The sequence below is a fragment of the Ovis aries genome, chromosome 3, assembly GCF_016772045.2.
Source record: "Ovis aries strain OAR_USU_Benz2616 breed Rambouillet chromosome 3, ARS-UI_Ramb_v3.0, whole genome shotgun sequence".
Taxonomy (NCBI): Eukaryota; Metazoa; Chordata; class Mammalia; order Artiodactyla; family Bovidae; genus Ovis; species Ovis aries.
Genome location: NC_056056.1, coordinates 219,570,728 through 219,596,251, shown reverse-complemented (window position 1 = coordinate 219,596,251; position 25,524 = coordinate 219,570,728). Strand labels below are relative to the sequence as shown.

General features: G+C 47.6%; 1 protein-coding gene across 3 annotated transcripts in view; it reads left to right on the top strand.

Moving 5' to 3' along the window:
• Positions 1-2,042: 2,042 nt before the first annotated feature.
• ARFGAP3 (ADP ribosylation factor GTPase activating protein 3) overlaps positions 2,043-25,524 on the top strand; it is a 52,008-nt gene continuing 28,526 nt past the window's right edge. For all 3 annotated transcript variants that reach the window (XM_004007030.5, XM_060414283.1, XM_060414284.1), the window contains exons 1-7: positions 2,043-2,201; positions 9,825-9,943; positions 17,330-17,402; positions 19,962-20,093; positions 21,668-21,751; positions 23,050-23,134; positions 24,778-24,840. In XM_004007030.5, coding sequence (XP_004007079.2) covers positions 2,133-2,201; positions 9,825-9,943; positions 17,330-17,402; positions 19,962-20,093; positions 21,668-21,751; positions 23,050-23,134; positions 24,778-24,840 — 625 coding nt within the window. In that variant the 5' untranslated portion in view covers positions 2,043-2,132. The remainder of the gene's footprint in view (positions 2,202-9,824; positions 9,944-17,329; positions 17,403-19,961; positions 20,094-21,667; positions 21,752-23,049; positions 23,135-24,777; positions 24,841-25,524) is intronic.

Below are 25,524 nucleotides of genomic sequence, written 5' to 3'. Positions count from 1 at the left end.
CACGGGAAATAGATGGGGAAACAGTGGAAACAGTGTCAGACTTTATTTTTTGGGGCTCCAAAATCACAGCAGATGGTGATTGCAGCCATGAAATTAAGAGACGCTTACTCCTTGGAAGAAAAGTTATGACCAACCTAGATGCAGGGGAAAGTCGCTCCGTCATGTCCGACTCTTTGCAACACCATTGACTGTAGCCTACCAGGCTTCTCAGTCCATGAGATTTTTTCAGGCAAGAGTACTGGAATGGCTTGCCATTTCCTTCTCCAGGGGATCTTCCCGACCCAGGGATCAAACCCAGGTCTCCTGCATTGTAGGCAGAAGCTTTACCCACTGAGCCACCAAGGAAGCCCAACCTAGATAGCATATTCAAAAGCAGAGACATTACTTTGCCGACTAAGTTCCATCTAGTCAAGGCTATGGTTTTCCAGTGGTCATGTATGGATGTGAGAGTTGGACTGTGAAGAAGGCTGAGCACCGAAGAATTGATGCTTTTGAACTGTGGTGTTGGAGAAGACTCTTGAGAGTCCCTTGGACTGCAAGGAGATCCAACCAGTTCATTCTGAAGGAGATCAGCCCTGGGATTTCTTTGGAAGGAATGATGCTAAGGCTGAAACTCCAGTACTTTGGCCACCTCATGCGAAGAGTTGACTCATTGGAAAAGACTCTGATGCTGGGAGGGATTGGGGGCAGGAGGAGAAGGGGATGATAGAAGATGAGATGGCTGGATGGCATCACAGACTCGATGGTTGTGAAAGAAAGGAAAGTGAAGTCGCGTCCAAGTCTTTGTGACCCCACGGACTGTATGTAGCTCACTAGACTCCTCCGTCCATGGGATTCTCCAGGCAAGAATACTGGAGTGGGTTGCCATTTCCTTCTCCAGGGTATCTTCCCAACTCAGGGATCGAACAGGCAGACGCTTTAACCTCTGAGCCACCAGGGAACATGAGTGTGAGTGAACTCCGGGAGTTGGTGATGGACAGGGAGGCCTGGCGTGCTGCGATTCATGGGGTTGCAAAGAGTCGGACACGACTGAGCAACTGAACTGAACTGAACTGAACCAGAAGAGTTCCGGAAAGGTCTAAAGAAGACACCGCGAGTCCGTCCACATCCCAGAATCCCTCTCGCTAGCATCCATCTTGGCTGAGCGATGCATGCACCACCGGGAAAGACTCTGAATTAAGAGTCATTGGCCAGAGACCACCCAGAAACTAATCCCATCACTATAAAACACGAGACTGCGAGCCACACGGCAGAGCAGTTCTCCTGGGTTCCTTTACCCTACTGCTCTCCACCGGAGTGCCCTTTCCCAATAAAATCTCTCCTTGGACAATTCATTTTCGAGTGTTAGACAAGAGCCCAGTTTCGGGCCCTGGAAGGGGTCCGCCATCCTGCAACAGTACTGGAGGCAAGTGGCAAAGGAGAAAACTGCAGGGCGAGGGCCTCCCTTCCATTTCCCGATGCCCGAGGGCAGGATTTTCTCTAGTCGCCTTTTAATATATTTATTTATTTTGTCCCAAGATAAAGCTGAGGACTGGGTGGGAAGAGTCCTGTGGCGAAACTGGTACTGATACTTTAAGAAAACCAGTCAGTTTCGCCACAGGACGCTTCCCACCCAGGCCTCAGCTTTAGCCTGGGGCAAAATAAATATATTAAAAGGCGACTAGAGAAAATCCTGCCCTCGGGCAATGAGAAACGGAAGAGAGGCCCTCGCCCTGCAAGTTTTCTCCTTTGCCACTTGGAGTGGCAGGTTCTGCCGCCCGACTGTGGCCGAGGAAGGACTGCGTCATCCGAGGCGGTGGTGCCTCGGCCAGCCGTGAGCGCGCGCATAAACCTGACCAAGGTCCGCCGGCGACAAGCAACGCCCAGAGCAAAACCCAGGTAAGCGCCTGGAGGCGCGCGAGCTTCCCTACGCATGCGCATGCCGCGCTGGGGCGGGATTTGAGCGAGCAACGCGAGGAGCGCGTGCGCTGCGGCGGTGGGCGGGGCCAGGGCGGGGCCGTCGAGAGGCGGGGGTCTGATCTTCCCCGACAGCCCCGCCCCTCGATCGGCGTCTACCCCCGGGAGGCTGCAACCGCTGCAGCTCTGCCCTTCCCGGTTGGCGGGGCCAGCTGCGCCCCGGTTCTTGGGTGATCATGGGGGACCCCAGCAAGCAAGACATCCTGACCATCTTCAAGCGCCTCCGCTCGGTGCCCACCAACAAGGTAACGGCCGCCAGGAGTGTTCAGGCTCGCCTGGCATCCCTGCGGGATCCCGGGGACGGCCCCTACGGCGCCAGTGGCCGCGGCCGCTGGGAGGAGGAGCCGGCCCGGCCTGTGTGACACGTCGCACTGTGCGGCCGCAAAGGCTGGGCCTGGCCTGGGTCCGGTCGGTGCGCTGCCCTCCCCGCTTCAGCAAGGGAGGGGCGGGGGAGGGGGCGCACGCCAATGTCCAAGGCTGGGTGGACACCTGGGAAGTCCTGGGGGCGGGAGGCGGGAGCATCTGGGGGTCCCAGGGGCGTACGGGGCCTGGGAGCTTACGGGGAGGCAGAGGGGGCTTTGAGGGGGCAGCAGAGTGGACGCTTGTGTTCCTGAGAGAACTAGGGGCGACCTGAGAGAGGAATGGAGGGGAGGGGGGCGTACATGGGGCTCCCGCGATTGGGGGCGGACCCCGCAGGGCACCTGCGACCCAGCCAGGAAGTATGCACTGGGTCAGAAACTCCAGCTGGTAGCACTGGGCAAGCTGAACATGCCCCCTCCCCACCTTCGAGCTCACCTCTGAGTCTCCCCAGAGGCGCCAGCTGGAGGCTGGTTGGTGCCCTGTGTCCTTTGGTGGGAGCCTCAATCTCCGTGTCTCATGAAGCTGCTAAGTAGTTGCTGCTAAGTGACTTGGAGCTCTCTTGCTAAGAAAGCCCCGCAGAGACTCTTTCCCTTCCTTCCCTTTGGGTCCCCTTTGGAGATTAGAGTTTTCCTTTTTTTTCTTCATCTCATGGGCTGTTTCCCACCCCTATGACTCTTAGCACTTTTTGCGACTGGCTACAGCACTTTTTGCGACTGGGATGACGCATCAGGCTAAGTGATACCCACGGTGAGGATCACAGGTTGGCGTGGAACCTGGCTAGTGCAAAGGCCGGTCGTGTCAGCATGGACTCTCCCCTCTTCTCCGTGACTGTTCTGCCTGGCCCCCACTGCCACCTCCAAAGTGAACAGCTATTAACCAGCATGGTCATGAGCCTCGACAGGATGGCACAGAAAGTCCCAGAGTTTTACAACATGTAGATGTCTTTCAGTCCAGGTGGAGGGGAGCCAGTATTTTTATAGCCTAAGAGAAATACGAAAGGAAGCCATTTATTGGAGGTGATATCTGACGAATGTAAGAAAGACCAGAGGAGAAAGGTTCTGGGAATTCTCCAGTGCTGATTTCTTTGCTGTTTTCTTGATTTTCAAATTTCCGTGAATCTGTTTATCAAGAGTGGTTGCTGTAAACTAGACAAGATAAGGGTCTAGAGTTAGCAGAGTAGAAACCATGTATTTCTGTCTGCTTTATCTCAGAAACACAACATATGTTCTCATTGACTGAACTCATCAACAGGAAGGTGCCCCTTTTAAATAAGAAGTCAGTGTTTTTATACCAAGAGTGCTTTTGAAGGACATGTGTGGGCTTGCCTATAAATTGTTGTCCAGACCCTGTGACTTCCTGTCACTTTGGGCAGCTTACTTGACCACTTTGTGCCTTTTTTCCCTCATCTGAAAATGGGGCATGAGCCGAGTCTAATTTAGAGAGTTATTGTGAGGATTAAATGAGAAAATCCAAGAAAAACACTTAGAGTAGTACCTGGATATACTGGCCATCGATACATATCAGCTATTTTTGTTATTATTATTTTAATTATGAACAACACACCTGTAAAAAAAAGTGTATATTCTGTAGTAGGGCTAATAAAAGCATTGAGCAAAAGTAGTTTGTGGTAGTGTTCCACGGTGTGGTACACTGTTAGTAATAAACCATTGGGCTTCCCTTGTGGCTCAGCTGGTAAAGAATGCGCCTGCTATGCGGGAGACCTGGGTTCAATCCCTGGGTTGGGAAGATCCCCTGGAGAAGGGAAAGGCTCCCCCCTCCAGCGTTCTGGCCTGGAGAATCCATGGACTGTATAGACCATGGGGTCGCAAAAGAATAAACCACTGGGCTTCCCAGGTGGCACTAGTGGTAAAGAACTGCCTGCCAAGGCAGGAGACATAAAAGATGCAGTTTCCATCCCTGGGTCGGGAAGATCCCCTGGAGGAGGGCATGGCAACCCACTCCAGTGTTCTTGCCTGGAGAAGCCCATGGACAGAGGAGCCGGGCGGGCTACAGTCCATCAGGTTGCACAGAGTTGAGCACAACTGGAGCGACTTAGCATGCACACACGCACAATAAACCTTTACCTAAGCCAAGATGAAAACTAGTTATAATGATGTGGAAGGATTAATCAGCATTTTTAAAACGAGAAGGTTAAAAAGAGCTCTAAGACACATGACACAGGAAAGGTGCTTAAAAACACTGGTTTATTTTTAGAATGCGGCATCCAACTGCTCCCTCTCTGTGTATGGGGAATATTTACTCTGGATCAAAGGTTTACCTCAAAGGGTCAGTTTTCTAGTTTGTGAAATCCTTCCCATCTCAGCTGTTCCTTGATGTTACATTGATTGTCTGAGTTATTCATTCAACAAATACCAGTTAAGCACCTGCAGTGTGCCGGGCACTGCAAAGCACTGAGGATGCGCCGGTGGGAAGGGGACAGGTTGCTGCCTTTTTGGAGCTAGTGGTCCTGTGTCTAGAGGACAGCTCAAGGGCTGCCTGGTCTGGAGAGAGGCAGCGCAATGAAGGGATGAAGAGTGTGCTCGAGGGCAGACGGCCTGTCTGGGCTCTCATCCCTCTGATACTACTTCCTAGCTATGACCCTTCACTTCGTACTTCCTTAGTTTTCTCTAACATGGGGATGAAGAGTGGCTTTATAATCTTTGCCGGTAACTTGAAACATGCAAAGTGAACACTGAGGGCTCTTGTTGGAAAAGTATTAAGAATTTCAAGATGGCACAGCAGGGCACTAACCACTCATGGGCCCTTCTGTGTGCCATGAGGGCCCCGTGTGAGTGAATGCATGGACCACACACACACCTAGAAGCTGGCCCTGATGGGGATAAGAAAATTGCCTTCTTATATGGTTAGAAAGATTCTGTTGACCAGCAACAATGCCTGGCATGGAACATATTAGCTGTGATTTCTATAGTAATTATTATTTTCACGCAAGACAAAACAAACTGCTAGTGTAAAATTATTTTTATTACCATAAGAGCTGATATTTTGCTTAGAAAACCATATCTCCACTTTGGTTTGTCATTATTGTTCAGTTGCTAAGTCGTGTCCAACTCTTTGTGACCCATGGATTGCAGCATGCCAGGCTTCCCTGTCCTCCACCATCTCCCAGAGTTTGCTCAAATTCATGTCCACTGAGTCAGTAGTGCCATTCAACTGTCTCATCGTCGTCCCCTTCTCCTGCCTTCAATCTTTCCCAGAATCAGGGTCTTTTCCAATGAGTTGGCTCTTTGCATCAGGTGGCCAAAGTATTGGAGCTTCAGCTTTAGCATCGAGTCTTTCCAATGAATATTCAGGGTTGATTTCCTTTAGGACTGACCGGTCTGATCTCCTTGCTGTCCAAAGGACTCTCAAGAGTTTTCTCCAAGACCACAATTGAAAAGGGTTGATTCTTTGGCATTGTGGTTTACGGCTGCATATCAAAGCACAGTGGAGTCCCTGTTCCAGCAGGAGAACCAAGGCAGCACTTGTGAGAGCCAGGCTGGGATTTCTAGCTGCCCTCTGACCTTAGCCTCCACAGGTCACGGTCTTGGCTCAGGAGCTCTTCAACCACCTGTGTTTGCATTTAGTCCATGCTTTGTATCAGGCTCAACGCTCAGAGCTCAGATCAAGCAAGTAAGGCCCCAGCCCTCATGGAGCTACATTCTTAGTTGGTAGCTCAGGAAGATGCTGACGCCGCTTGTTAAAAACCCTGATGCTGTCTTTTCACAGCCGGCCTTGCAGCCACCTCGGGAGTGATTCTCGGACTTGCCTGCTCTGGGCTGTGTGCTCCCAGCCTCTGCATCTCCCTGCACAGGGCCATTTTCCTGCACAGGCCTTTGCCACCTACTACCCTTTTAGACTATCCTTGATGTCCCAAATGCCACTTGTACCCTGTCTAGAAAACTTTGCATCCTATCCTTGCTTTCTGAGGTTCAGCATTATAACTAGTGTTGTCTTTCCTGCTAGGACTCCTAGACTGCTGTGAGCTCCACAGGCCACCTTTGCATGTCACTCCGTGTGTGCCAGGGGCTTCCCGATAGTGGCAGCTGTTGGCTGAGTGAATGAGGAAGTACAGTGGCCTCTTGCAGGGGGATGGCACCTTTGGCAGAGTCAGTCCCACTATGTGGCAGCCCACTAGAAGGGATTCCTTACTCTAATGGCTGGTACCCCGGGGTGTATTCATTTTCATGTCCCGGGTGGTCCTAGTGGTAAGGAATCCACCTGCCAATGCTGGAGACACAAGAGACTTGAGTTTGATCCCTGGGTCGGGAAGATCCCCTGGAGGAGGGCCTGGCAACCCACTCTAGTATTCCTGCCTGGAGAATCTCCATGGACAGAAGAGCCTGGCGGGCTCCAGTCCATGGGATCGCAAACAGTTGGACATGACTGAAGTGGCTTAACATGCATGCCTTTCTCCTACATTGGTGGCCTGTTGGGACTCAGCAAGTGTTTGTGGAATCAGTGCCACCATCCATTTCTTAATACTTCAGGCTCTGCCACGGCATCTGGTATACAGCAGGTAATCAACAAACACCGAAGTGAATGACCGGTGTCTCTCATGTCAGCTGTCACCCCTCTGCCACTATTCCCATAGGCTTCATGTGAACCTGTCACCGTGAAGGGCTTTGGAAAATCCACGTGTGTTTTCACGCTTGTATTGCCCTCAAGAGGCCAGAAGCGAGATCTCTCTTCATGGTTAAAGTTGGAACAACCTTCAGAGAGGGGGCTCTGCCTGAAAAGCATATCTGAAATTTGGGATCTTTAAAAAAAAACCTATTCTTGGAACTTTTTACTATTCTGTTGTTCTGGTTTTAATTCATTACAAATATTAATTCCATGACAAGCACTGTGTATTTTAGAATACTTTTATGTCTCATTATTAGATGAAGAATGTTTGACTCCAGTCAGTGTTGAGGGGGCTGGCGATAATTTTTGAGCTGGTGCTATTTTTTACAAACTGTTCATTTGATTAATATATTTACTGAATGCTAAGTGTGAGTACGTCACTATTTTTCAGGCTCTGTGGGAGATAAAAAAACTACACAGAAAACATTGATTGAGCTCTCACCACGTCTGGGCTCTGTGCTGATGAGGGAGGAGGGGTCCCCAGGACCCCGTAGGAGTGCCAGGCACCCTCTGTGCAGGAGGGGGCATGCTCCGTGGGCGGGAGCTGTGTGTCTGTTATAAAAGTGGTCTGCAGAGAGTGGAGGGGGCAGAGGTCGTGAAGGACACAGCGTTCCACGCAGCGATATCTCTCCATATCAGTATCCTCTGCAGAACTCAGCATCTTAAAACAACAAACACAGCTCGTCTCACACAGCTTTTGAAGGCCAGGAATCTTCGGGGAGAGGGGGCTCAGCTGGCGAAAATACGGGTTTCTTTTTTTTTTTTCCTGGAAAACAATTCTATTATTAGTGGAATTCTTAACAGTCCTGTTGTTCCGACTCTAATTAATCAGTAGTACTAATTTCCATGACAAGCACGGTGTCTGTGCTCCTGTTATCAGATGAAGATTGGCGACTTGCGTCATCGTTGAGGCTGGAGGTTCAGGGCCTCTCATGAGGCTGCAGCCACTGAAGGCTGGGGCTTCTACTCCAAGCTCACCCACGCGGCGGTCAGCCGGCCTCCGCTTCCCACTGGCTGTCGGACTGAAGGCCTCGGTTCCTCCCCACGTGGGTCTCTCCACTAGGCTGCCCAGTGACCTCCGGACATGGCAGCTGCTGTCCCCCAGAGCCAGGGATTCAGGGGAGAGGGAGCCGGAGAGAGAAAGGAAGCCGCAGGGCGTTTTAGGACCGAACCCGGAAATGACGCACCAGCACGTCTGCCGTATCATTGGTCACACAAGTCTCCTGGGCAGAGTGAGGCTGGAGATTACATGAGGGTTTAGGACCAGGATTTGGGATTCCCTGGTGGCTCAGATGGTAAAGCTGCTGCTGCTGCTGCTAAGTCGCTTCAGTTGTGTCCGACTCTGTGCGACCCCATAGACGGCAGCCCACCAGGCAAGAACTGGAGTGGGTTGCCATTTCCTTCTCCAATGCATGAAAGTGAAAGTGAAAGTGAAGTTGCTCAGTCGTGTCTGACTCCTAGCAACCCCATGGACTGCAGCCTACCAGGCTCCTCCGTCCATGGGATTTTCCAGGCAAGAGTGCTGGAGTGGGGTGCCATTGCCTTCTCCGAGACGGTAAAGCATCTGCCTGCACGGTAAAGCATCTGCCCGCAATGCGAGAGACCTGGGTTCGATCCCTGGGTCGGAAAGATCTGGAGAAGTGAAGTGAAGTGAAAGTCGCTCAGTTGTGTCGGACTAACTCTTTGCGATCCCATGGACTATATATTCCATGGTCCATGGAATTCTCTAATCCAGAACACTGGAGTGGGTAGCCTTTCCCCTCTCCAGGGGATCTTCCCAACTCAGGGATCAAACCCAGGTCTCCCACATGGCAAATGGATTCTTTACCAGCTGAGCCACAAGAGAAACCCCACCCTGGAGAAGGAAATGGCAACCCACTCCAGTACTCTTGCCGAGAAAATTCCATGGATGGAGGAGGCTTGTGGGCTACAGTCCATAGGGTCGCAAAGAGTCGGATACAACTGAGCGACTTTGCTTCACTTAGGACCAGGAGCGCAGGATCCCAGGGGCATCCTGGAGTCTGGCTACCATGCTCTCCGCCTCCTCTGGTTTAGGAGGAAAGAAACATGCGTGAACATCTGCCATCTAGTGGAGAGCCGCTGCCCAGGAGACTGTAAGGCGCTGGGCGTTTCCAGCAGGATATTCGTGTCTAGTGTTTGTTCACGTGACGGGGGAGGAGCCCTGTTGACGCTTCATGCATGCGTCGTATTGGAGATGATAAACACACCTGAGTTCACTACACATACCGCTGAGTGTTATAATAACCTGTATGTGTTCTTCAACTCTTTGTGACCCAATGGACCATAGTCCACCAGGCTCCTCTGTCCATGGGATTTTCCCAGCAAGAAATACCGGAATTGCCATTTCCTCCTCCAGGGGATCTTCCCGACCCAGAGGTGGAATTCGTGTCTCCCGCGTCTCCTGCACTACCGGTGGATGCTTTACCACTGAGCCACCAGGGACGTGTTATAATAGATATACAGTAACATGTAATTTATTATGTAATTAATGCATTGTATTAATATTTCTATTTATATAATATGTGTAGTATAATAATATCATCATAAATGAAGTAGAAATTTGAGCCTTTAAAAAAAAATCGAGGTGAGATTTTTTTTCTAGTAGCCAGTTTGTTTATTAATTTATTTTTGGCTGTATCGCACCACTTATGGGGTCTTAGTTCCCTGAACATGGCTTGAACCCAGGGCCCAGCAGTGAAAGCGTTGAGTCCTTATCACTGTACCACCAAGGAATTCCCTCTAATAATCAGTTTAAATTGTGAGGCTTAAGCAGTTTTCAAGCCAAATCCTGTTATTGTCCTATAGGATGGCTGATCTGGCCAACAAGAATCAATTGGTGACTGAGTTTTGAACTTTTCTTTCAGGTGTGTTTTGACTGTGGTGCCAAGAACCCCAGCTGGGCCAGCATCACCTACGGGGTATTCCTGTGCATCGACTGCTCAGGGGGCCACCGGTCCCTGGGCGTCCACCTGAGTTTCATTCGGTAAGCGGGCCTCTCTCCTGGGGGCAGGGATGAGTACAATGTCCCATGGGTCTCTCTCCCCTTTTCCTTTACATTTGCTTTGCCGTCAAGTAACAAGAGAGGTAGGTCGAGTCATGGAGATTTAAGTCTACCGGTAACTGAGTAAACTGGGAAAATGAGTAATTTTCTATTCAGCTGCTGTTCTGTAGAGCCCGGCCCAAGAGCCGAGGCAGTGGTGTTGAAGACACAGTCGGAATCTAGGGTCTGAGGCAGGGTCCCAGGGTCTAGGGTCCTTTTCCTTTGTTGTTGTGTTCAGTCGCTCAGTTGTGTCTGATTCTGCGACCCCACGGACTGCGGCACACCAGGCCTCCCTGTCCTTCACCATCTCCTGGAGTTTGCTCAAGCTCATCTCCATCGAGTCGGTGATGCCATCCAACCGTCTCAACCTCTGTCGCCCCCTTTTCCTTTTTTACCTTCTGATGATTAGCAGCACATGGGAGTCTTGCTCTGACCCCTCCTGGGTGACAGGGGGTTCTGTCTGTCCATCACTCCTTCAGCTATAGTTAAGTCAGGGGGACCCTCGGAGCTGGGTTTCGCCTCTAGCATAATCCAACAGCTCAGGCTCCCAAGGACATTAATAGAGCTGGAGGGAATGATTGTTGTATGAAAGATGTGTGCAGTGTGAAGCCTTTTTTCTTAACCTGCACATATGTGTTGTCTGGGCTCCTCTAGGGATTACCTGCCTCTACTCTGACCCTCTGTGGGGCCTTTGTGGGTACTAAAGGTACCCCGCATTCCAGTGGGAAGCTGGATGTGCCCTTGTGTGAAGTTAAATACATTGAGATAAGGATCCCCAGGCAGGCTCTGGGCTTGCAAGCCAAACAGGACGTGCACTCAAGTAGGCCTTGCCTCTGCAGGGCACCCCTGGGGCTCAGATCTCCCCGTGGCTGGCCTCCCCTAGTCAGTTCACCTGTTGCCCTGCCTGTTAGGACTTAAGGACTACATTGATCCTACAACATGATTACCACAAAGAGTATTTGTTCCCGTAGACTAACCTATTAATATTATAATTTTTTACTATATTAACCTAAAAAGCTTTCTTTATATGCTCTCATGAATTCTTTTTCTCAGAAATCAGTTTATAAGAGCTGCTGCTGCTGCTGCTAAATCGCTTCAGTCGTGTCCGACCCTGTGTGACCCCATAGACAGCAGCCCACCAGGCTCCTCTGTCCCTGGGATTCTCCAGACGAGAACACTGGAGTGGGTTGCCATTGCCTTCTCCAATGCATGAGAGTGAAAAGTGAAAGCGAAGTCGCTCAGTCGTGTCCGCCTCTTCGAGACCCCATGGACTGTAACCTACCAGGCTCCTCCGTCCATGGGAGCAGAATGCGTTCAATATTATAGCTGTTTTAACTCCATAGGCAATGATTTAGGGAAGGGAATTCTCTTGTGTGTTCTTCTTATACTTTCTTGTTCCTTAGACACAGGATATTTTTTAACACACTCTCCGGTCCTCGTATCTTTTTCAAATGTGGAGGGGTGTGGTTGCCACGGCAAGTGTATCTGCATGTACTTTTCCCCCCCAGGTCGATTGTCACCAGGTAACACATGGTGACCCACTCTGCCCAGAGCTCCAGATGCCCAGACTCTGTGTGCCAGTGGCTCTCCTCCTCTCTGCTCGGCCCCACCCACCAGAGCCGGCCCTCCCTTTTCCCCACCACACAGCGCACTGCCAGTTTAAACCATCCCAGGAAACGAGGTGGCTTTCTGACGTGTCCCCAGCTGAGGGAAGGGCTGACTGAGAGCCTGACGAGACTGGACAGCAGGGTCTCTTTGGGCTGTTGCTGGTTTAATCACCACCCTTGGAAAGTTAGATAAATATAACCGGGTGAATCACGATGCTTGTACACGATTCAAAAACAGCCATTAAGGGAAAAAAAGTCTCTGTACGTATGACTGAGGGCAGCAGTCGAGGATTTGGGCAGGAGAAAGTCAAGGATGATAAGGGTATTTAAGGATTTTTTTTTCAGAGGTGGAGGGCTGCTCTTTAAACATTTTTCGTTGATTTTTTAAAAAAAAATTACAAACATTAGTTCATTGGGAAAAAATAATCCAAATAGTCCTAGAGAAGGAAGTGAAAGTCCTCCCTCTAGAACTCCCTTCCCTCTTTCTTCTCTCCCGCTGCGAACCGGCCACACATCACATGCGCGCGCACACACACACACAAAGTCTCATTTCCTGGGCATGAACATATTAACAGTTTGGTGTGGGTGGAATGTTTATTTAATAAGAGCTATGTTTTGGGTTTTTTTAAAGTAGAATTTCAAGTCAATAAGTTTGCAAAGGAAAAAATCATGAACTCTGGCTTTTGCCAAGCAAAAAGGGAAAGGGAGGTTAGGCATCTGCGGAAATGGCCGACTGCGCTGGGGGCCGCCGGCAGCATGGACCTGGTGTGGCCCCGCCCCCTCCCCACCCCCCACCCCAGGCCCAGAGCTCTGCCCCCAGGGCCTGGGACACCGAGCCTCCCCGAGCTCCTCTCTGGCTGTGTTTCTTCTCTAGTTCACCATTAAGTGTTTCACAAGCCATGGAGGTGCAGGGGGTCTCAGCCTCACGTCACCATAGTTGGGCTGGGGCTACAAATACGACATAAATAGTAAGGTGGTCTATACAGAGCACTGATAGAAACAGCGTCTCCTGCTTGGAAAATTAGGCAAAGTTGAAACAGAAGGTAGCAGTTGCAGCGAACTTCAAAGGCCTGGTGCGACTTTGATAACGGAGAGACAAGGAGGGCAGCACTCGGACAGTGAGAAAAAGTCCAGAGGGAATTCTCTGGTGGTCCAGCGGCTAAGACTCTGTGCTCCGAGTGCAGGGGGCCCAGGTTCAACCCCCGGTCGGGGAACTGGATCCTGCAGGTCGCAGCTAAGAGGCTTCCCCGGTGGCTCGGTGGTAAAGAATCGGCCTGCAATGCAGGAGACATGGGCTCGATCCCAGGGCCAGGAAGACCCTCTGGAGAAGGGAAATGGCAACCCACCGCGGTATTCTTGCCTGGGAAGTCCCATGGACAGGAGAGCCTGACCAGCTGCAGTTCATGGGGTCACAAGAGTCGGACGTGAGTTAGCGACTAAATCACCACCGGCGCCACTGCAACTAAGACCCGTAGCAGCCAAATAAATAAGCAAAAGAAAAGGTGTAGAGACGGAAAAAAGTGAAATGTCTGGTAGCTATTTTTTAATGCATAGGAAGAGGAGACGTTAGATTCAGAGGGGAAGGTCTCTGTGACCTTGGCAGGGTCTTGATTGACTGCCAGGCTGGGAGCTGAAACGTTTTACTCCTGAGGCCCAGGAGGGGTGCACTTGGGAGGGGAAGACTGACGTGGGCCTGGGCACAGTGGGTGCCCCGAGGTTCACGAGGCAGTGCTGGGTGGGCCCCGAGAGTGAGGACACAGGAGCTTCGCTGCTGAGGGTCTGAATCCTGCTGCCATCCCTTACTAGCTCCGGGTGTGCTCCTTACCTCTCTGTGTCTCCGTCTTCTTCCCTTGAAAGTGGAGACGAGAAAGCTTATACTCTTCCTAGGGCTTTGGCAGGAGTGAGCGAATGAACTCGCATGGATCCTGGCACGTGGCAAGCCGCCAGCTTGTTGACAGTGATCAGATCTGAATTATCTGGGTGCCAGCTTAGTGGACGAAAGAGGAGAACCTTTTTATGTTAGCTTAGAAATGCAACATCTCCTGTGACCTTGAATTAGCCCATCAAGCCAGTTATAAACAAATGGCTGCCTGAAAGCTGTTGCTGGGCTTGTCTGTGAGAGTCTAGATTACTAGTTATGGTGTAATTTACTCCACTTACAATTTTTGATTACATGATAACTTTGTCATGTTTACTTGTGAGATTCGTTCTGATTTCATAAGTTTCTGAAATCCATTTAAATGCTCTACTTACACAAAAAAAATACTGGTTACAGCAGCCATCAGTGAAGCTAATTCATGCAGTTTTTAAGGCAGTTATGTGTTGACATATAAGGATTACAGAAGTTGTGGGAAACCTGTTTTTCCATTGACCTAATTTGTTAACAGAAGCTGTTTTGTTAAAGTGACACTAATTCTCCAACTTCTCTTGCTTTCCTTGCTTTCCTTTTTATTAGCACTGTCATAGGCCCTTGCCTTTTCCACTTCTCTTAATCTAAATTAAAGGTGAGATACAACCTACAGGGAGTCACCTCCTCCTATAGGAACGGGAACTGACAAGCAGTTCGAATGGCCTCTTAAGGTTGACTATATTCAGAGTCCAGTACCATCAACGTTTTATTTTGAAATTCCAGTGTTGGCAGAGAAAATCTCTGTCAGGTCAGTTTAAACACAATCAGTTCTTCCTTTTATTTCTAAGAAATATAGATATAGAAATATTTGGCTTGGGGACTTCCCTGGTGGTTCAGTGGTTAAAACTCCGAGTTTCGAGTGCAAGGGGTGCAGGTTTGATTCCTGGTCGAGGAACTAAGATCCTACATGCTATGAGGTGTGGCCAAAAATAGATAAATAAAATACAAATACTTTTGTATAAAAAAAAGAAATACTTGGTGTTTTTTTTTAAGATAGTTTATGATTAAAAGTTGTGAGGTAGGTTAGCAAATCTGAATACTTATAGCCTCAATTTTAGGACTTTTAAAAATATTTAAAGCAAGGTACCTAGTATGTGCCTGTGCTAGGAGTTGAGAGAAAAATATGGGGTGTTCCTGTCCCCTGGAGCTTGCTGCTTGTAACAGTGCGACAGAGTCACCACAGTGATGCTGGTGGTGATGGTGGTGCTGGTGATGGTGCTGGTGGTGCTGGTGATGGTGGTGATGGTGCTGGTGGTGCTGGTGGTGGTGATGATGGTGGTGCTAGTGGTGATGGTGGTACTGGTGATGCTGGTGATGGTGATGGTGGTGGTGATGGTGGTGGTAATGGTGATGGTGGTGATGGCGGTGATGGTGGTGGTGATGGTGGTGGTGGTGATGGTGGTGATGGTGATGGTGGTTGTGATGATGGTGGTGATGGTGGTGGTAATGGTGCTGGTGGTGCTGGTGGTGATGATGGTGGTGCTGGTGGTGATGGTGGTACTGGTGGTGATGGTGCTAGTGGTGCTGGTGGTGCTGGTGATGGTGCTGGTGGTGGTGATGGTGATGGTGGTGATGGTGATGGTGGTGATGGTGGTGATGGTGGTGGTGGTGGTGATGGTGGTAGTGATGGTGATGGTGGTGGTGGTGGTGCTGGTGGTAATGATGATGGTGGTGCTAGTGGTGCTGGTGGTGATGGTGATGGTGGTGGTGATGGTGCTGGTGGTGGTGGTGGTGGTGATGGTGCTGGTTGTGATGGTGGTAGTGATGGTGATGGTGGTGCTGGTGGTGCTAGTGGTGATGGTGGTGATGCTGGTGATGGTGATGGTGGTGGTGGTGATGGTGGTGGTAATGGTGATGGTGGTGCTGGTGGTGATGATGGTGGTGCTGGTGATGGTGGTGATGGTGATGGTGGTGGTGCTGGTGCTGGTGGTGGTAGTGATGGTGATGGTGGTGCTGGTGGTGCTGGTGGTGATGGTGCTGGTGGTGCTAGTGGTGATGGTGGTGATGGTGGTACTGGTGATGCTGGTGATGCTGGTGATGGTGGTTGTGATGATGGTGGTGATGGTGGTGGTAATGGTGATGGTGGTGCTGGTGGTGATGATGGTGGTGCTGGTGATGGTGCTGGTGGTGATGGTGATGGTGCTGGTGGTGATGGTGATGGTGGTGATGATGGTGGTGATGGTGGTGGTGGTGATGGTGGTGGTGATGGTGATGGTGGTGGTGGTGGTGCTGGTGGTAATGATGATGGTGGTGCTAGTGGTGATGGTGGTGATGGTGGTGATGGTGCTGCTGGTGATGGTGGTGGTGGTGGTGATGGTGCTGGTGGTGATGGTGCTGGTGATGGTGCTGGTTGTGATGGTGGTGATGGTGGTGCTGGTGGTGATGCTGGTGGTGATGGTGGTGCTGGTGATGCTGGTGGTGATGGTGATGATGATGATGGTGGTGACAGTGATGCTGTGACTATAATGATGGTGGCGATGAGAATTTTAGCCATATGGTATTGATTGTGAGCCAGCACCTTTCCAATATTAGCTCATTTCTATAAGAGTGAAATAGATACTACTATAATTATCCCTACTTTACAGATGAGGAAAGTAAGATGCAGAGAGGTTAAGTGATTTCCCCAAGGCCATGCAGCTCGTAGTTACAGAGTAGAGATTTGCACTTTGAAGCTCCCTCCAGAGATTGTGCTGTTGACTGCCACCTTGTGTCCCAAGAGGTGGGGATGGCACCTAACTTAGCCTGGGGGAATTCATGAAAATGTGATGACTAAGCAAGGTCTTTCAGAGAAAGAATTTCAGAACAATATACATAATTTAATCACCTTGCTTGGTATTCAGATTCCAAAGAAAGATTTTTTTTTTGTCTTTCATAAGAAATCTGTTTCTTATAAAGTAGGGTTTAATTTTTTACTTTTCATATATTACCATGAAGTCAGTTTGTCCTATGTATATTTAATAATATGTATTAGTATTAATCTTAAGGTAGCTATTGGCCTCAAAATAATGTCCTAATATTTACAAAAGTTAAACAATACCAATAGGCAGAGAAATAAGAGAAACAGGAAAGGCAACATAAGAGGATATTTTTTTGATGAATATGGAGCTTCTTTTCTTTCTACCTTGCCCATTAGTAAAGGATGGAGGTTCAACCTATACCCATTTCAAAATGCCCACGTTCCTTACCAGTTAGTGTGGGAAAAGCTAGTGTTGAATGTAGGGACAGCCTTGTTTTTTGCTCTATGTTTATGCTCTAAACAGCCTTGTTTTGTCTATGGATTCAATGGAAAGATTTCTAATATTGTCTACAGAGATCGCTTGGTAAATTTTTATAGTTAGGGACTATAGTTACTGCTTTTGCCTTGCTCTTAGATTATAAACAAGTCGGGTACAAGGCACCGTGGCGATAGGAAGCACACAGTTTTCACTTCAGCAACATTAAATCCTGGGTTTTCTCCCCTCCCTGATGGTGGTGATGTTGAGTGGGTCCCTTCTACTTGATAAGACTGTGAGCATTCTCCAGGCTGCTGTTAAGGGTCAAACTGGACAAATCAATAGCTGACCTGGAAAAACTCCAAACGGTACATCGCTTTTCAGAGCCTTGGCTTCTAGGAAGGGTGAGAGGGTCCAGGAGCAGCTTGTACCGACTGTCATTCCCTGGAGCTCCAGCATCCCAGAAGCATGTGTCACTGTTAACGGAAACTTAGACTTCTTCAGGATCCTGCAGGTTGAGGAAATCTTATTCTCAAGAGTCGAGTGGCCTGATTCTGGGGACGAACAGTATTAACATTTCAAAATACTTTTTTCCATTTAGATCTACAGAGTTGGATTCTAACTGGTCTTGGTTTCAATTGCGATGCATGCAAGTTGGAGGAAATGCGAATGCAGTAAGTTCACCTTAGGTTTCTCGTTTTCTTCTTGTACACATGTGTTGCACTCGTAAAGAAGTTCAGCGTTTGCATGTAAGAGTGCAGGAGGCACTGCTGGACGGTGGGAAGACGTGGTGGGCTTATGAGCTGGGTGACCCAGATGGCTTGTTTATCCAGAGATCTATTAGAAGCCTGATAAACAAGAAGCCCTGGGCTAGAATACAGTGATGGGCAGATGACTGAGACGCCTCCCTTACCGGCAGAGACAGAGAGTAAGCAAAGAAGTAAATAACCAAGAAGGCAACAGGTGGCAGTGCTTGGAAGAAAAAGGAAACAGGAGTGATGATGCAGAGGAACTGGAAGGCTTCTTTGTGATAATACAGTTTTTTAATATCTGCGGGTGTCTTTTGTACTTGGGTGGAATGCTTTGAGGTTCTTTTATCTCAATTTTATTTATTAAATCTACAAATTAAAAAAGCCATTTTCCAAATCTTCAAATATAGTATGTAAATATCATGTGTCAATTTATAAACTTAGTAATTTCTCTGTAAAAGTAGCTTTTGATGTGTTCGATTAACTTATAATAAAAGAGCAAATTTCCTTAACCCCATTTACAAACCTAGCTAAGGATCCTCAACCATTTTAAATTTCATTTTGAAATTCAATATATCTGATTTCTAAACTGGCAGCTTTACAAATCTAGCCAGCAAAATCTCCCTTTATATAAAATACCGTTATATGTTTATAGCAGTATGCCAAAATGATATAGGTTGAGTAAGTAGAATTCCTTGAGACATACCATTAAATGTTCAAAGTACTAAAAGTCAGTGAATAAAAATAAATGTATATGCATTTTTTTTTTAGAAAGGGACTTCCCTGGTGGTCCAGCAGCTAAGACTCCTTGCTCCTAACACTGGGGTCCCAGGTTTGATCACGGGTCTGGGAACTAGATCCCACATGCCCCAGTGAAGTTCCCATGTGCGGCAACTAAGACCTGGTGTAGCCAAGTAAATAAATAAAAATAAATACTCAAAGTATTAGAAATCAAATTGGTGTCCATTTCAAGTACAATTTATATCGAGCTTCAATTAAATATTCAAAATTAAAATAGTCAATCTAAAAGAATAATTTTCAAAATACCGGTTTCCTTTGGATCAGTGTCTCAGCCTTTTTCTTCATTACTGTTCCCTAAGCAGAAAAATGAGATTTAAATTCATCAGTTAGCTTGTTTTAAATTTAAATTGGATTTAGTTTTCCCTAGTGAGAGAAATTAAATACCAAGGACTATGATTTTGACAGGTAGGGGTGATCTTTGGAAGGCTACAAAATATGGTAATAACTAAGTCTTTTTTTTTTCACTTTCCAAGCAACATTCCCCTGTTGAGAATGTAAGCCTTCAGTATTTCAAGCATGTGATTAGAAAACCATGCCCATGTTCATGATGTCTACAAACTTGTTCTTCACGTTAATACTGTTGGTTCGATAGTCTCTGTCCTGTTTCCAAACCTTCGTAAGGTTGTAGGGTCACCGCCCAGCTCCAGAGAGCAGTTTCCTGTCTCAGCCAGCTGACGTGGGGGAGTGGAGGGGGCAGGTCAGTCGGTGGTCGCTAAGCTCCAGCAGAAGCTTGGGTTTGAATGCCAGCTCTGCGCCTTGCTAGCCTGTGTGACGCTGGGCAGCTTGTTGGACCTCTCTGCTTCTGGCTCATCTGTAAACAGCATGTTTCTGAGAGTGTGCCCATGAGCGTTTGATGTGATGGTATCCACCAAGACCTTAGACAGGACCTGGTACCTGTGGGCGCCCAGTGCCGTTATTTGTCCCGTTGAAGTCACAAAAGGATCACTCACACAGGCTTTTAAAACACCTGCTTTAATTAAGCTGTGCATGCTGTAATTCATGTCTGTACAGAGATGCTTCAGAGGTGCTGCAAGCAGAGTGCTCTAACTGTCTAAGTACCTGCTTCAGCACCTTGTCTGTGCTGTGGTCTCCACTGATGAGGAAATAGTGCTCAGCAAGGAGAGGGTTAGCTTGGCTCTTACTTAACTGGTTTATCAGACATTCCCACTTAGGCAGCCCCTGTGGTTAGCATTCCGAGTGCTTCCTGCTATGGCCCAGGTTCGGTCCATGGTTCGGGAACTGAGGCCCTGCAAGCCACAAAGCAGAGCCTAAACTCAAATAAATCATCTCATATAGATGCAAAGAAAAGAAAAGAAAGTTCCAATTTAGTAGGACTCTACGCTAAAGGTCGATCGCACAAGTTAGACGCAGTCCTGAGTTGAAAGTGTGCGCTCAGATTAAGTTCAGAGCGATGCAGGTGCCCGAGTGCAGCATCGAGGGCCCAGTTATTTCATTCTGCGAGGCACGTCTCGTGTTGCTTTTACCAGAATATTAATGTTACGTCTGTGGAAGGTATTACTCCTTCTACAAGGAAAAATGTTATAAAACTCTTTCACAGTTTAAATTATTTTGGTTTTCACTAGTATTTTCAAAAAGGCCCTTCATAGCGTGCAGTAAATGGTTTTGGTCACCCTGCTGGATTTAGCGCAGCCCTGCCGTTAACCCGAGTCCTTTCCTCCGCAGTCTTCCTTTTTCCATCAGCACGGGTGTGACACCAATGACACCAACGCCAAGTACAACAGCCGTGCCGCCCAGCTCTACAGGGAGAGGATCAAGGGGCTGGCCTCCCAGGCCACCCGGAAGCACGGCACTGACGTAAGCACGGGGGCGGGGCTCCATCCTTCGAACGTTCGTTTCAGCAGAAAAAGTCCTTTATATCCCAAACCGTAAAACTTCCTGGCCAGATTCTCTTACAAGGAGACAGCATGGAGCGGGTTGTCATCATTCACCGTCCTGCTCTAAAACGTTGCCGTGAACACTCAACAGCCCTGCAGCGTTACTTTTATATGTCAGCTGATCAACACTGACCTCGTTTTACATGCTCTTTGTTTAAAGACACCTCTTTCAGGGAATTCCCTGGCTTTCCATTGTTCTTTATATCTGTTTCTAATAATAAAAATGTGCCAATAGACTTAGGAAGAAAATAATCCATAAAGTGAAAAGCTGAAAGTTTTTTAACGTTATAAGAATTAAATGTTCAAGATATAACAGATATTTATAAAAAAGAGCTAGCTGTATCATGTGACCTAACATTTTTATATTGTGACTAAATACATATGTTCTTATCTTCCCTCCCATCGTGCCCCCTTTCCAGTATTTCCTAGCTCTAATAATTGGCATCACCATCATCTGCCAGGTTGCCTAAGTCAGAAACGTGGGCGTCATTCTTAATTATTACCACCTTGTCAGGCTTCCCTTGTGGCTCAGCTGGTAAAGAATCTGCCCACCATGCGGAGACCTGGGTTCGGATCCCTGGATTGGGAAGATCCTCTAGGGAAGGGAAAGGCCACCCCCTCCAGTATTCTGGCCTGGAGAATTCCATGGACTGTATAGGCCATGGGCTCGCAAAGAGTTGGATACGACTGAGCGACTTCCACTTCACTTCCATTAGTTGAGACTTCACCTTCCACTGCAGGAGAGGGCGTGGGTTCAATCCCTGGTTGGGGAGTTAAGATCCCACATGCCTTGACCAAAACATGAAACAGAAGCAATATTGTATCAGATTAAATACTTTAAAAATGGTCCACATTAAAAAACAAAAAATTTCTTAAAAAGTGAAGATACCTTCTTCAGTGGATATTGTTGACACATTGACTCTGAGCCTGTGGCCAAGGGCACTGTGGCTTGAGTTGAGTGAAGCTCATCTAACTGCGTCTCTGTGCTTAGTTACACGAGGTGGCACTTAGCACTGAGATCGGGGCCGTCATAAATGACATACGCTAATACAAAGCACAAAAACATGTCTGTCAACAGACCGTAAAAAGCACCCGTGCTTGCAACAGGAGCTGAAACATCGCACCATGGACGACACGTTCTCTGCATTTCTGCACGTGTTCAGGCAGGGCAGCAGATCTAGGGTCACAAGTTAGTTGCAGAGTAGGCGAATTCACAAACGTGGAATCCACAAAGCATGGAACGTGCATGTGGACGTGAAGTCCTTGGTCTTCCTCTTTCAGAAGTGGCTCGGGGAGCTGCCTTTTGTCTTCCACAGGGCTTGGCAGCACAAGTTACTAGATCAGTGTGTTGCTAAAATGTGCTCGGGAACCCTGACTTTATAATAGTGGAAAGCACGGATCTTTAGCGACAGGCCTCTGGAAAGGGAGGGAACTGTATTAAATAAACCCTCGGAAACAGGTGAAGTGCTGAGCAGTGCGTGTTTTCTGTTCCAGCTCTGGCTTGATAGCTGTGTGGTCCCTCCTTCGTCCCCGCCACCGAAGGAGGAAGATTTTTTTGCCTCTCATGCTTCTCCTGAGGTATGTGTTATGCTTTGCATAGTTTTAAAGTGTGCTCCTCTGACATGAATTTTAAAGGGCATGTATTTCAAGTGTTTCAGTTAGGACAGAGTCTAAGCTGCTGTAACCAACAGCCCTGAGACAGTCACTTACGGGAGAAATAAATTTCCCAGCAGTAGTTCAGGGTCATCCAGGGCTGCTCATCTCAGCCCGGTGTTGCTCCCATCTCAGGGTCCAGAGTGGCCGCTCCAGTTCATGACCTTTCCTGGCCAGTGGGAGGAGGACAGACGTCCACATCCAGGGAAGCAGTGCCCCGGCCTTTTACAGTCTAGAGGCAGCATTGCTTCTGCTCACATCCTGCCGTCTAGAATTCAGTCCCATGCCCTGTACCCAGCTTCCTGGGAGGCAGAAGTCTTACCAGGGGCCTGCCCAGTGCATTTCAGAGCTTTGCAATTGACAAAGAACAAAGACAGTTTGAAGAACTTCCCTGGCTGTCCAGTGGTTGTAACTCTGCGCTTCCCATGGGGGCAGTGCAAGTTTGATCCCTGGTCAAGGAACTAAGATCCCACAAGCTGCACAGTGTAACTGAAAGAAAGAATGAAGACATTTGTTTAAACCCAGATTTGAAAAGGGATTTGAATCTCATTGCCCCTGTTAGCTGTGTACATAGAACATCTCTCAAGGCTATTGCAAGAATGAACATGTGATGGAGAACTAACTGTAGGTCTGTGTGTATGTGTGGGTTGGTGTACACACACGGTATATCACCTAGCTCTGTCCACTATGAGGCCTAGAGACAGAGACGCCCCAGGGCGACAGGCACACCCAGCACCCACACCCTCATTTCTAAATGCTGTTCTCCAATAAAAGGAACCAGGGCTACCTTTGGAGAGGCAGCTGATCCTAGGATTGGACTTGCACGGGCAACTAGAGGTACCCAGAGGTGCTGGAAGTAAGGGAGTGCTAGGAGGCCAGGGCGGGGGATTGGACAAGGACATGGCTGAAGGTGGTCAGAGCCGGATCCGTTTGAACAACAAAAGAAATAATGATAGTACTGGGCTGTAACACAAAGAATTGGCCAATATCCGTGAGTCCGTTACTGATGTAAATGGATGATTGCGTAAAGGAATGGTGGGAAGGGACAGTCTTCTTCCTTACAGAAAATTCCAAATCATGCGTATACTTTCCACCGTTCAGGACGTGGGGCTTAACCCACTCCCCTGGCATGTGGACCGGACTTAGTGACTCACTTTTTTTGAAGTTTGTTTTTTATGACTTTCCTTGCTTTGCTGGTAACGACTTTTCTCCCCTGGCTTCAGGTGAGCACCACAGGCTGGGCATCAGCACAGCCAGAACCTTCTTTAACTCCGAGGAACGTGGACACACCTCCAGCGAGCAGTGAAGGTAAGACTGAGACTCGAGGAACTCCTAGAAAATGAGGCCCCTGCATCTACCAGGAAAGATGCCCATGGTCCATTATAAAACGGGGAGAGAGGATTACTGAACATGCAGTATGTATGACCTCACTTTTGTGAAAAGTAGCCAAATCACACATGCAGTTAACACTGGAAAATGAAATTGCTGAGGGTTTTAACTTTCAGCTTGATACAATTTTGAAGTGACTGAACTTTTATCATGAGTAAATGTTACTTTTATAATCAGAAAAGTAACTTTTATAATCAGAAAAGTGAAAGTGAAAGTCGCTCAGTCATGTCCCACTCTTTACAACCCCATGGACTGTACAGTCCATGGAATCCTGCAGACCAGAGTACTGGAGTGGGTAGCCATTCCCTTCTCCAGGGGATCTTCCCAACCCAGGGATCGAACCCAGGTCTCCTACATTGCAGGCAGATTCTTTACCAGCTGAGCCACAAGGGAAGCCCAAGAATGCTGGAGTGGGTAGCCTAACCCTTCTCCAGCGGATCTTCCCAACCCAGGAATCGAACTGGAGTCTCCTGCATTGCAGGCAGATTCTTTACTAACTGAGCTATCTTATAATCAAGAAACAAGATTCCAGTTTAGAAAACTATGGGCTTCCCCGGTGGCTCAGCAGTAAAGAATCCACCTGCAGTGCAGGAGACGTGGGAGACGTGGGTTCGATCCCAGGATCAAGAAGATCCCGGAGGAGAAGATGGCAGCCCATTTCAGTATTCTTGACTGGAGAATCCGGTGGACAGAGGAGCCTGGTGGACTAGTCTATGGAGTCGCAAAGAGCTGGGCATGACTGACGCAACTGAGCACGTGTACACGTTCTGGCAATAGTTGATGTCTAATAATTCACATTTGGTGATTTTATTTTAGGATATATTTATTGTAAATCTAGTTACATCACTTGCTTAGGTTTAAAAAAACCACCCGTGGATGAAAACACCGACATCTTCTGTTTTAAAATTGAGCATTTTTTGTTAGCCAGAAAATCAGTGTAAATTAACAACAACAAGGTATCATTTTTCACCTAATCAGTGAACTGCTGGCGGGTGGGCCCCTCAGTCATGCTGGCCTGTGAGAGTCAAGCCTGGAACTGCTTGAAGGAACTTAGTGTAACAGGAAGGACTGCAGAGTCAGCAACCTCAAGATCAGGTGATGGTCCTGAGAAGCCTTAATGGAATTCCTAACCAGGATCAGTTTTTTAGATCAGCTAGAAAACTCAGCAGATTTCTTGGCAACTGAATATTTAGGTTTTCTATCACTGATGTGATTCACATTAGACTTGCCAAAAATGTTGACATCTGTTGGGGTATAGTGCACATATGTACTAGGTATCTCAGAACAGTTTACTTTAAAACACCAGACCATAAAGTAGGATTCCAGATTATAACGATGAGGGAGACCACTAACAAAGCAACTGGACACAAAATACACTTCTATTTTAATGGACTTTTAAATTAAAATTCTTAAAGTGATAAAATGTGGAGCTAAAAAGAAAAGACAGTCATTGATCTACCTGGATAAGATTTGTAGTACTGAACAAGTTGGATGTGTAAATATTCAAAAGCACATTTGATGAATCTGTTTTCTGCACTGATATCAATATTTTTAACTTTCAGGGATACCAGAGCAAGGACCAAGTGTGGAAGGTCTTAATGTACCAACAAAGGCTGCTGTAGGAGGTATATGTTACCCTGTAGTCTGATTTAGAGGTTAATTAAGAAAAAAATAAATCCTATACATTCTGCCTAGAACTTACAATGTAATGAGATTTATTTAAACAAAAAATGCTGTTCTGTTTCGGCCAGCTTGGTGACTGTGAAACGCATTAGCCTCTGTACCTGGTGAAGGTTGCTCTTGATGCTTTCTGATTTGCTGGTTTATGTCCCAGCATAGGCAGAGGGCAGAACAGCCATGTCATTCCTAGTCACTCAAGAACTCTTAGCATTTTCTTCCTTCTGATTTTATTGTAGGTGAACTTAATCTCTAATTTTTCATCATCAGGGAGATGTAATCTGAAATTAGTGCATATCACACTGCATTAATTGGAAAGCAACAGCTTTGGTGAAAAATAACCAAACTATTAGAAATGTTCCAGGTATTTCCCTCATGCAGTAATAGGCGTGTGGAAAGCTGGAAGCAGGTTATAAGACTACTCCAGTGCGTATCTAAAAGAAAGTGAAGAAAAGGAGGATTTCCGTGAATGTCTTTTTTAATACCCCCAGATGTAATGATGTTATTCTCCCATTAAGGACTGAAAAATTTTAATCTTTGTGGGTTTATGCTATCTTTTCCTGTTAAGTCACATTCTCATCTTTGTAAGAAAAAAAAAAATAAGATTTTTTTCTTACTGGGTCTCTTACACA